This window comes from Penicillium odoratum, assembly GCF_028828045.1.
Source record: "Penicillium odoratum strain IBT 22623 chromosome Unknown utg000006l_segment0_segment0, whole genome shotgun sequence".
NCBI classification, from domain to species: Eukaryota; Fungi; Ascomycota; class Eurotiomycetes; order Eurotiales; family Aspergillaceae; genus Penicillium; species Penicillium odoratum.
The window spans coordinates 4,130,689-4,141,293 of record NW_026643148.1 but is presented as its reverse complement, the minus strand read 5'-3'; the positions used below and the strand labels follow the sequence as shown (position 1 = coordinate 4,141,293).

Sequence of the window (10,605 nt, the reverse complement as noted above, 5' to 3'; positions counted from 1 at the left end):
CAAAGACCCCGGGCATTTATCTTGATTCCTGGTGTATTCTGTGGAAGAATTCGCCGATTGGACCAACGAGCATGGCACGGCTGAGATATCAATACAGAAGTCCTAAACAAATGAGCCAGACACGTCATGTCACACAAGCCTTTGACGCACCATAAACTGACCGGTGAGGGGTTTTAGTTTCGTCCGCAGAAGGATTCACGTCTTCGACAATTGGTTACATCCTCGAGTCATTGTTGTTCGAAAAATCTAGACGCAACTGAGTTGCCTTGCATAAAAGAGATTTGTTTCTTCTAACGCTGATATCATCCCTAATTCCGCTAAGTTGGAAAAATATAATTGTACTGAACAGCGATCATCGCAAACAGCGCGATTTATCTGCCATGGCAATCTCGTCGATAAGTGGCCTATCTCTCACCCAGGCGGTTCTGCTGTCGCTGGGCGTGGTATGTTGTGTCCATTTTGACCCCCCTCGCAAGTCTTTAAATAATAAATGCAAATATAGCTTCTCACGTCCATAGTTGGGACTGCAATTTATCGAATTTATTTTCATCCACTCTCCAAATATCCTGGGCCCAAACTAGCTGCTGCAACACGTTTGTGGTGGACATGGCACCAGCTAGGTGGGAAATTCCCGTTGACCGTGCATGAACTCCATCTTCAATATGGGGAGATTGTCCGAATTGCACCCACCGAGCTATCCTTCACCGGAGCTGAGGCCTGGAAGGAGATCTATGGATTCCGCACTGGTCAGCCAGAGAACCGTAAGGATCCAGGCGAAAACACGGACGCTAATAAAGATCACCCAACGATTATCAATGCTGATCGCAAGACTCACGGTGATTTGCGCAAGTTGCTATCAAATGCCTTTTCGGATAAGGTGCTAAAGGGCCAGGAACCGGTACTTCTGCACTATATTGATCTTCTCGTCGGTCGATTGCACGAGGTGGCGGAGAAAGGCGAGCCTGTTGATATTGTGAAATGGTTTAACGTATGTCTTTACAGTCAGAGTGAGACAGCATTTCTAATCTCAATAGTACGTTACGTTTGACATTATTGGACATTTGGCGTTCTATGAGCCCTTTGACTGTCTCAAAAATACCGAGTACCACCCGTGGATGTCCATGATTTTCAATGCTATCATGTATGTACACTGGATCCGGACCATCCAACGTTTTATCGACGTGCGTTCCATAATTCTGGCCATCATGCCAAAACGCATCGTCGAGAGGCGCAAATGGCACATCGGCCTTGTCGAAGAAAAAGTGAAGCGTCGCAAAACGCAGAACCCTGATTACATAGACTTTATGAGCCACTTAATCCAAGCCGAGGAGAAGGGCCACCTAACGATGCCCGACCTCGTGGCCAATGCCAACCTCATGGTTATCGCTGGTAGCGAGACCACGGCAACAATTCTATCCGGCACAATTTATTATCTATGCACAAACCCTCATGTGATGGAGAAGTTGTTCGAGGAAGTCCGCACCTCGTTTACTGCAAGCGATGAGATTAACATTGCGCGAATCAGTAAGCTGAAATACATCAACGCGGTCATTGATGAATCCTTTCGTCTCTATCCGCCCGCCGCAGGAAGTCACCCTCGTATTACGCCGCCCGAGGGGGCTTATGTTATGGGCCAATGGCTGCCGGGCAATGTATGTATCTGCTTCCTTCCTAACACAACAATATCTTACATGTGAATCACAGACAGCAATGGGCATGGCGCAATACGCCGTCTTCCGCTCTCCTGCCAACTTCAAAGATCCCGAGCTCTATCTCCCTGAGCGGTGGTTGGATGATGAAGGGCCCTATGCCCAGGATAAGCGTGAAGCTCTCCAGCCCTTTTCCTTTGGGCCCCGCAATTGTATTGGAAGAAAGTACGAGCCTTCCCTTTGTCTACATGATTGAATTGAGAGATACATACTAATACCGCTATTCAGTCTTGCTAATATTGAGCTGAGATTGATCCTCGCGAAGATGCTCTGGCATTTTAATATAGAGCTGGAACCCGAGTGTCGCAACTGGCCTAAGGATCAATACATCTACACGACTTGGGAAAAAGTGCCTCTGAAAGTCCGGATTACGGCACGGAGTGACATTGGCAAGCGGGAAGTTTAAGTGCGCTTACAGTTGCTCTGACAACACAGTGACTAGATCCTGAACTTGGTAGTAGAGTAGAAAGACGTGAGAATCAACGATCACGAAGCGTTTTATCGCAATTCCTTGGAGATTTTCTTTTAGTGACTCCAAATGAATACCTTTAACAAGATTACTATTATTGATCCATACTGTATTGCGTAGCTATCAAAGCCATGTTTGATTGATAAATTCACGGTACGAAATACGACAGTCAGCTACAATCTTAATTCCCCAGACTATATTCCACGCGATGTAACAGAACGCCCCTATCGCGTGTCATGCAACATGAGAATTAAGTTTCGGGGATTCATGCAGAATCAACGCCTCAAAGTCAAATGTAAGTCTGACGGAAAGGGAATTTGGTGGGCTTTAATGCAGGTAATATCGATAATTACCCGTGTGCAGTACTATACCGGTAATCCTTCAAACAAGGAAAATACCATACGGCTGACTACCTCTATGCGGGGAAGTGTGGCATACCCTGCCTTTCTTCTTGGGAGATAGACTGTGGGAAGAGAGAAGTAGAAGAGAAAAAATTTGATTTACTCGGGGCACTGTTAAGCAATTCTTGTCATGCCCACCGCAAACGCAGTGAATGTGTTGGCCATCGGCTGTGTTTTGCAGACCGCGATTCTTTGCCGATTCTATCCCTCTCAATCAACAGCCTTGCTTTCGTTCTTATCTACGATACTTCAAAGTATTTTTCTCCTCAGCTGGAAGCTATATCTATGGCCTCTCTGGTTCAGTCCTCTGCGCAATTTGCCCGAACCACCAGTAAGCCCACCATGTCAATGCGATTGTAACCAGAAGCACTGAGAAGTACTCATAGGGTGGTCATCGATTCCATGGCCATGTGAAGCTGGTTCCGAATGAGCGATCGGGCATGCCTCTTCAGGAATGGATCAACGAGGTACCCAACAACGGACTTATCCGATATCGCATGCGATTCAACAAAGAGGTTATCTTCGTTACAAGTCCGAAGGGTCTTTCCGAAGTACTGGTTCAGAAAAATTATGAGTTCTCCAAGCCTTATAAGCTTCGAAAGGGACTGGGTCGGATTTTGGGAGTCGGTTTGATTATTGTCGAGGGGGAGGAACACAAGGTGCGTGGAGTTATTATGAGCAAAAGTGAGCAGGAAAGTCTCCATCTGACTTACATCAATAGAGACAACGCAAGCTCCTTATGCCAGCCTTCTCGCACCGACACATTAAAGATCTTTACCCCATATTCTGGGACAAGTCTGTCGCACTAGCCCGAGAGATGAATGCAAACATTGAGCGGACCGGAGACCGATCAAGCCAAGATTTTAACGTAGCAGACTGGCTTGCGCGAGCTACACTGGACATTCTAGGTGCTGCCGGACTCGGCGAAGAATTCGATACTCTCCACAACCCGGATAACGAGATATGTCGTGCATATCGGAATGTCTTTGAGGTGCATCCCCCTAAAGGCATCATAGCTATTGGACTATTTCTTTTACGCGAGGCTGTGACGACGGCGCTGAATCTGCAGCGAGAGGACAGTATTTCTGTAGCTACCAAAACTCTGACAGGGGTGGCACGTCAACTGATTAGCCGAAAGAAAAATATCAACGCCGAGAAACTGGAAAATCATGGAAGAGATATCATCTCCGTGGCACTAGCGTCCGGTGCTTTCACCGATCCAATGCTGGAGAACCATCTCTTAACATTCCTGGCGGCTGGACACGAAACCACAGCAACATCAATGACCTGGGCTATATACGCACTGTGCTTGTATCCGGCCATCCAACAGCGACTCCGCGAGGAAGTGCGCGACAAGTTGCCGCGAATCTTAGATGATGGTCCAGCTGTACCTATGACGGCGGAATTGTTGGACAGTCTGCCGTATTTGCATGCCGTCTGCAACGAAGTTTTCCGTGTTTACCCTCCGGCCGGGATGACTCGACGAGTTGCAGTGAATAACACTTCCATCCAGGGTCAGTTAATTCCCGCTGGCACAGAGATCGTAATCTCCCCACGTGCACTGAATGTATCGCGGGAACTGTGGGGCGAGGACGCAGCCGTCTTTAACCCCGATCGATGGCTCGGGCCGAATCGAGCTAACACTGGTGGGGGAACGACCAACTTTTCTTTTATGACTTTTCTTCACGGTTTGTATGGTCACTCTTGCTATCTTGCGTAGCTAATCTGGAGTCTAGGTCCACGATCTTGTATAGGGCAGGGATTTGCTCGTGGCGAGTTTGCCAGTCTACTTGCCGCGATGGTGGGCTCTTTCGAGATGACTCTAGCTCAGTCGCCTGATGTAGTCATTGAGGCTGGGTTGACATCACGGCCCAAGGGAGGATTACGCGTGCAATTCTCCCCTGTGTGATGCACGTTCGCTATGTAGCAGGTATGATCAATGTTCACTTGTAACCGATTATAGACGAAATATATGAGATGTTCTAGCTTCTTTCCTTCAATCGGTCCTGATCTTCAATTCCCAATTAACTTTAAACTCAAAATTGACCTCAAACTGCAGTCTTCATAACGAAACTACCATGTATTACTCAATCCCCTCCATCGGGTGGTGCGGCGATAATTCCGTCATGACATCCTTCCCAACATCTTGCAACAGCACCCGAAACCAATCAGGAAGTGCTCGTGTTGGTGGCGAGATATAAGCCAACCCAGGTGTCATCCGATTCTGCGCTTGTCCACTCCAAAGGATCTCAGTAACCACTGCGCCAACATCATCGGGACGCATAAGCGTGACAGAAGAAGGTGTTTTTATACCACGAAACATCTTTGTCTGCACACCCGACGGCGCTAAACAGGACATTCGCACTGCAGGTGCTTTATAGACATGACGCAATTCGGTTTGAAGACCCTCGTAAATTGCCAATGCGGCCGCTTTAGTGGCGGCATAGTCAACGATCCCAGAGGTGGCTAGATGAGCTGTCTGTGAAGACATGATCAGGAAGTGGCCGTGGTTATGTTTCACCATTAAAGGAAGAAATATCTGCGCTGTCCAGATGACTGCCAAGTTGTTGACCGCAAATGTTCTGGTAACTGTTGGCTAGAGTTTCGATAATATGGGGACTGGAATCTTACAGCTCAATATCGCGCTGAGTAGCGTGAAGCAAGGGTTTGCCGCGGCAAATTCCTGCATTAGCAACCACGCAAGTTGGATCCCCAACATCCCTAATTTCTGATTAGTTTCTTCATCCTGAAGAGAAGAATGGGCATTAACGCGCACCGACGGATAGTCTCAGCAACTGATTCTAACTCGGCTCTATTGGTTAAGTCGCATCGATAATAACGCACGCTTTTTGCTAGACCCAAATGTCAAAAATGTGTATGCTAGATTTACTAGAGAGCAAGTACCCACGAGCATCGTAAGTCAAAGGCCTGATGTCGAGCACAATAACGGCAGTTCCCCGCTCGGCCAGCCTTTTTACTGTTGCCGCACCGATTCCATCTGATCCTCCTGTGACTAGCACAATCTCCTTCTTCCAGTTGAAACTAGCTTGAGCACTATTATTCAGAGCTCGACGGTTGAAATATCGGTTGATTTTGTAAGTCATCCACAAGAGACCCAACGGGAGTATCTTCCAGAGCACTGGCTGCCGGAAAGCCTGAACGACGAAATTTCGGAAATTTGCAGCCATGATAAGTTGAGAAAGACAGTCATTTACCGACAGTGAGTTCAGTAGACCCTTATTGTGTGAGAAGTGGATGACCCAGCATAAAATACATACAAGTGGATACAGTGTACGGTGTACCGAGTATCCCGAAATCCTTTGATCTATACAATACAGAGGGTCTTACTGTGGGTCATCAGATGTAACTATAATCAAGTTAGCAGTCTAGTTCTTTCTTTGGTGGCTGGGATTGCCTGTTTTGCCCCAAATTCGGGCACTAAAACCCCGCCATAGCCCCGAAAGGATTGAGGGGGCGCTGACATATTCATGTTGTCTTGTCATCCGGTTGCAACGAATAGCACTCATGAAGTTGTTAATACTTCCTAGCCTGGAAAACCAGGGCGCTCCGGTTGAAAGCATCCGCCATCACATCATAGTCTCTGCACAGCCACCTGGTCCGTCTCAGTACCCGTGAAAATAATCCCATCGCGCACGGAGAAGATCAGCACACGGGGAAGATCAGCACACGGAGTTGCTTGGCCAGAGTTCGGAGAGGAACAAAGTCGGAAGAAAATCCATCCAGGATTTTTCAAAGCCCTCAGGGCTCATGTTGGCGACCTTATCCCGTCCAACAGTACCGAGTGCATGGTGCATAATTTACAGAGCCGTGATAAGTTTGTTATGCCTTTCAGAGTGTCATTCGCCTCGTCGTGCACGCAATAGTTTGCAATAAAATCCATGAAAAACCATAGAATAGGGATTCCAAGTCGTGTCTATACTATGCTGGTGTCCGGAGAGATTACCAATTGCCTTAAGCCCATCTGGTAGGTTCAATAGGACGGACATTGTCGAGATCTATCGCCGCGTTGAAATCGATCAACAAACCCTTGGGATTGTCTGGGCTTTGTTGCGCGGCGATGATTTAATTATCGAACGCAATATCGCGATTGAGGATCCTCGCGTTTACGTAGAGAGATTGAAGGGCCTTGACAAGGTCGCACAAAACCTCTACAAGTTCGAGAATCGACATGAACTCTCGGATGGGACAGCCCAGAGGGGTGGTTGCGACGAATTTGAATGTCCGTTGACAAATCTGTGACGAAATAGGAATAGTCCTGGGCGTCGTTGTGCTTACATGTGTACTTATGCTCTGTCATCCTGAGTTGCACCAGGATGTTGCGCGATTCTTTGCGAATGCTGGATAGTATGCACTATGAGCTGAGTCAAGAAGTTCCCGAAGAGGGCCCACATTGATCCCACGCTGGGGCACAGACATGTATAAATAAAATGAGGTACAAGTTTTTGATACACTAATAGCTGAAAGCTGTACTAAGAATAAACATCGAACCAGGGGAGCTGTTGTGCAGACTGGCGAAGCAAAGGGGGAATTTCTATCTCCGACGATTAGCCTTATCTCCGCGCTGACAAAACTAGCGTGGAAAGCCGTCGAATTCGCCTCGTGCCTTTCTAATCAGGCGCTCAAATACCTATATCACTCTTTTCCCTCTCCACGTTACTATATCGAGATATAGAAGATTGTCAGAACATACGAACATCTTGCCATGGACTCTACAGGGTCCTTCGAGCTGATGGTGCACCACCAAGGCACTCCGCACAGCTTCCAACTCCAACCCACCGCAACACTACAAGACCTCGGCTGCGAAATCGAAGCAACACTCAATATCCCAATCTCAAATCAAAAGCTACTCATATCCCCAAAGCCAGGAATGAAGAAAGCTCCCTACCCACCAACACCACTCAGCGAGCTCCCTCTCTCCTCTCCCAGATTCAAAATCACCCTCCTCGGTACCCCAGCCCAAGATATTGCCGATCTCCACAAGCAATCCTCAGATTTCAAAAAACGCGAAAACGCTCGCATCGCCGCCCAAGCAGACGCTCGCCTAGCCAAACGAACAAGCTCACGCCGTAACGCCAACGGCGGCGTCCACACCCTCTCCTCCTCAAGCAATAACTACACCTTCGCCCGCTGCGTCCCACTCCCCTACCTCCCAAACCCAGACCGCTCTCTCCATTTCCTCGAGCGTCTTCGCGATGACCCCGGTATTCGCGCAGCGATGGCAAAGCACAAATTCTCCGTGCCTCTTCTTACGGAAATGAACCCGGCAGAGCATACAACAAGCGAATCGCGCACCCTCGGCCTGAACAGGAATAAAGGCGAGGTTATCGAGCTTCGTTTGCGCACAGATGCATATGATGGGTATCGTGATTATAGAACTATTCGCAAAACGCTCTGCCATGAGCTGGCGCATTGTGTATTTGGGCCTCACGATCGGGATTTCTGGGATTTGACCTCGCAGATTGAGAAGGAGGTTGAGAGGGCGGATTGGAAGTCGGGTGGAAATCGATTAACGCAGAATGAGTTTTATAATCCTGGAGATTGGGAGAGGTCGCAAAGTGGGGAGGAGTTTGTTGATGAGTGTGGGTGGACTGGGGGTGAGTTTGTACTTGGGGGGACAAGAGATGGGGGTTCGAGTTCGACTTATGGATCTGGATCTGGATCTATGGGGTCTGGAGTGGAGCCGAGGAGAGAGACTCTTGCACGCGCGGTTGAAGAAAGGATGAAGAAGAAGGGGAATACCGAGAAGCAGGACGACACGGAGAAGCAGAATGATTCGCGGTGAACATTCGCATTTCCGGCATATTACACGAGCCTTTATCTCAAACTTGCATTGATACCCTGTGATCACTTTCCATGTTGCATTCTCGGCGTTATATTCATTGAGCACGATGAATCCGGGTACTGAGATGATGTGTAACTGAATACCTAGTTATGAACATTTTAATAAGTCGGGCCAAATCACTATAACGTTGCATACGATATTTACACCTGCTCATTGACGAATAGACCAGCCATTCCTTGTCCAGTGCCAATGCACATACTAGTGACCAAGATCTTCTTCTTGGTCCGGCGGGCCTCACTCAGAACAGTGGCGACCTGTCGCGCACCGGTAGCACCCAGTGGGTGTCCAATAGCAATAGCGCCACCACGGGGGTTCACCTTGGCATGGTCGAGACCAAGGTTCTGCACACAGTAGACAGCCATCGAGGCGAAAGCCTCATTGATCTCATAGATATCGATATCGTTCTTGTCCAACTGGAATTTGCTCAGCAGTTTAGGGATGGCGGCGGTGGGACCAATACCCATCACACGGGGAGGCACACCAGCGACGGTAGCGCCACAGAACTTCGCAAGAATAGGCTGGTTTAATTCGATAGCCTTGGAACGACGCATCAAAAGAACAGCAGCGGCTGAAAGAAAATGTTAGTGAAGGTCTCAATCCAAGAGCCTGACGTGATGTCAACGTACCTCCATCAGTGACTTGACTAGAGTTTCCACCAGTCGACTTATCGCCGAACTGCGGGAACGCAGGTCGGATCTTCGACAAGGACTCGAAAGTTGTGCCAGGCCGGATGCCCTCATCTTTGGTGAGGGTAATCTGCTTGACCTCCCCAGTCTTCGGATCCTTGACCTTAACGGAAATAGGAGCAATCTCATCATCAAACCAGCCAGCCTTCTGGGCCGCCTCCGCACGCTGGAAAGATTCCGCCGCGTAGCGGTCCTGTTGCTCACGCGAGATCCCAAAGTCATTTCCAACGTTCTCAGAGGTCTGACCCATAGGCTGCATGCAATCCATGGCCTCCTGGTTACGCAAGACCTCCTCGTTGAAAGGTCGCTCGAGACGGTCACCAGCGGCAGACATCAGCTCCGCGCCCATCGCGATACCGATGTCGATGGCGCCGAGCTGGATCTGGTTGGCGATGTCCTGGACAGCCTTCAGGCCCGAAGCGCAGAAGCGATTTACGCTGGAGGCGCCAGATGTGTGGGGGATTCCGGCTGCTAGTGCGGCCGCGCGGACCATGTAAGCGGCTTTGGATTCGCCAACCTGTTGAGTTTGTTAGATAGGCGAGTCCTGGGAGTCGGGTTTGGGTATTTTGGACCACTTACATTTCCCAGGCACACATCTTCGATCAGTGCAGGATCGATCTTGGACTTAGCCAGTGTCTCCTTCAGCAGTGCGTACACAATGTAGTCCAGCTCGGTATCCTTGAAGCCGCCCTTGCGCGCCTTGGTCAGCGGTGTGCGCAATGAGGCGGTAATGACCACATCGTCTGGGTTCTTTTGGGTGCTTTAAATTTGTCAGTTCTAATTTTCGTGGGTTCCTTATAGTAAGTTGCTGGAGCTTACATGGCGTTGAGCCCGCTGTTAGAGCCGGGCTTGAGGTGGTTCAGCAGCGAGCTTAGACGGTCTGCAGCCATGATGTGATGTGAGAAACAGAACTATGGAGCAACTCTGTTAGTTCCCTGGATCAAAATTTCTCGCTTCCTCTTAAAATTCGTCGATATGGGCTTGCAGGAGATTTTCAAGGTTGTTGCGGGGAAGCTTGGGCGAGCCACCAGTTATGATGTAGGCAAGAAAGTAAAGGCGGGAGCAAAAACATGGATAAGCAAAAAGAACAACTCACTTGACAATATTATATTTTCCCAAGAGATAGGAAGAAAGAAAATGAGAGAAGATCGAAAGTTATAAGTAAATGAGAACTCCGCTTTACGTTAAAAGTTCCCCGAAAATGCCGAGGCTCTTTTGGTCTGGCTATCCGGGTGTAACAGCTACCTTCCCCGCAATGAATGCCACATATTAATTCGAGGTACCCACTACATTGACTCTGAAAGGATATTATTTTTAAATCCAAAATCACTATAATTGGGCATAATTATCTTCACACTTGAATACGGAGTACAACACAATAAATTTCAAGATTCGCATGCCTAGGTTTACTCAGGACAGAATCACATAGTTTTGGAGGATTACCATGAGCTAATAACCACACCCGACGGCTATCCCG

General features: G+C 48.5%; 6 protein-coding genes across 6 annotated transcripts; 4 read left to right on the top strand and 2 right to left on the bottom strand.

The window, feature by feature from the left end:
• Window positions 1-380: 380 nt before the first annotated feature.
• On the top strand, window positions 381-2,115 carry N7520_009930 (cytochrome P450; the record flags this gene model as incomplete). Its single annotated transcript, XM_057143864.1, has 5 exons — window positions 381-443; window positions 503-988; window positions 1,035-1,652; window positions 1,705-1,874; window positions 1,938-2,115. The coding sequence occupies 5 exons, from the start codon at window positions 381-383 to the stop codon at window positions 2,113-2,115; spliced, it is 1,515 nt and encodes a 504-aa protein (XP_056993152.1).
• A 594-nt stretch (window positions 2,116-2,709) lies between these two features.
• Window positions 2,710-4,488, top strand: N7520_009929 (cytochrome P450; the record flags this gene model as incomplete). Its single annotated transcript, XM_057143863.1, has 4 exons — window positions 2,710-2,910; window positions 2,966-3,238; window positions 3,301-4,267; window positions 4,316-4,488. 4 exons carry the CDS (start codon window positions 2,710-2,712, stop codon window positions 4,486-4,488), a joined length of 1,614 nt encoding a protein of 537 aa, XP_056993151.1.
• A 174-nt stretch (window positions 4,489-4,662) lies between these two features.
• N7520_009928 (uncharacterized protein) lies at window positions 4,663-5,767 on the bottom strand (the record flags this gene model as incomplete). Its single annotated transcript, XM_057143862.1, has 3 exons — window positions 4,663-5,161; window positions 5,211-5,300; window positions 5,484-5,767. 3 exons carry the CDS (start codon window positions 5,765-5,767, stop codon window positions 4,663-4,665), a joined length of 873 nt encoding a protein of 290 aa, XP_056993150.1.
• A 753-nt stretch (window positions 5,768-6,520) lies between these two features.
• Window positions 6,521-6,839, top strand: N7520_009927 (uncharacterized protein; the record flags this gene model as incomplete). The annotated part of the gene is given in 2 exon segments (XM_057143861.1): window positions 6,521-6,564; window positions 6,578-6,839. 2 exon segments carry the CDS (start codon window positions 6,521-6,523, stop codon window positions 6,837-6,839), a joined length of 306 nt encoding a protein of 101 aa, XP_056993149.1.
• Window positions 6,840-7,302: 463 nt separating this feature from the next.
• Window positions 7,303-8,382, top strand: N7520_009926 (putative zinc metalloproteinase; the record flags this gene model as incomplete). The annotated part of the gene is made up of 1 exon (XM_057143860.1): window positions 7,303-8,382. The coding sequence occupies one exon, from the start codon at window positions 7,303-7,305 to the stop codon at window positions 8,380-8,382; it is 1,080 nt and encodes a 359-aa protein (XP_056993148.1).
• A 200-nt stretch (window positions 8,383-8,582) lies between these two features.
• Window positions 8,583-10,018, bottom strand: kat1 (putative 3-ketoacyl-CoA ketothiolase (Kat1); the record flags this gene model as incomplete). The annotated part of the gene is made up of 4 exons (XM_057143859.1): window positions 8,583-9,010; window positions 9,069-9,645; window positions 9,708-9,888; window positions 9,948-10,018. The coding sequence occupies 4 exons, from the start codon at window positions 10,016-10,018 to the stop codon at window positions 8,583-8,585; spliced, it is 1,257 nt and encodes a 418-aa protein (XP_056993147.1).
• Window positions 10,019-10,605: the final 587 nt, after the last annotated feature.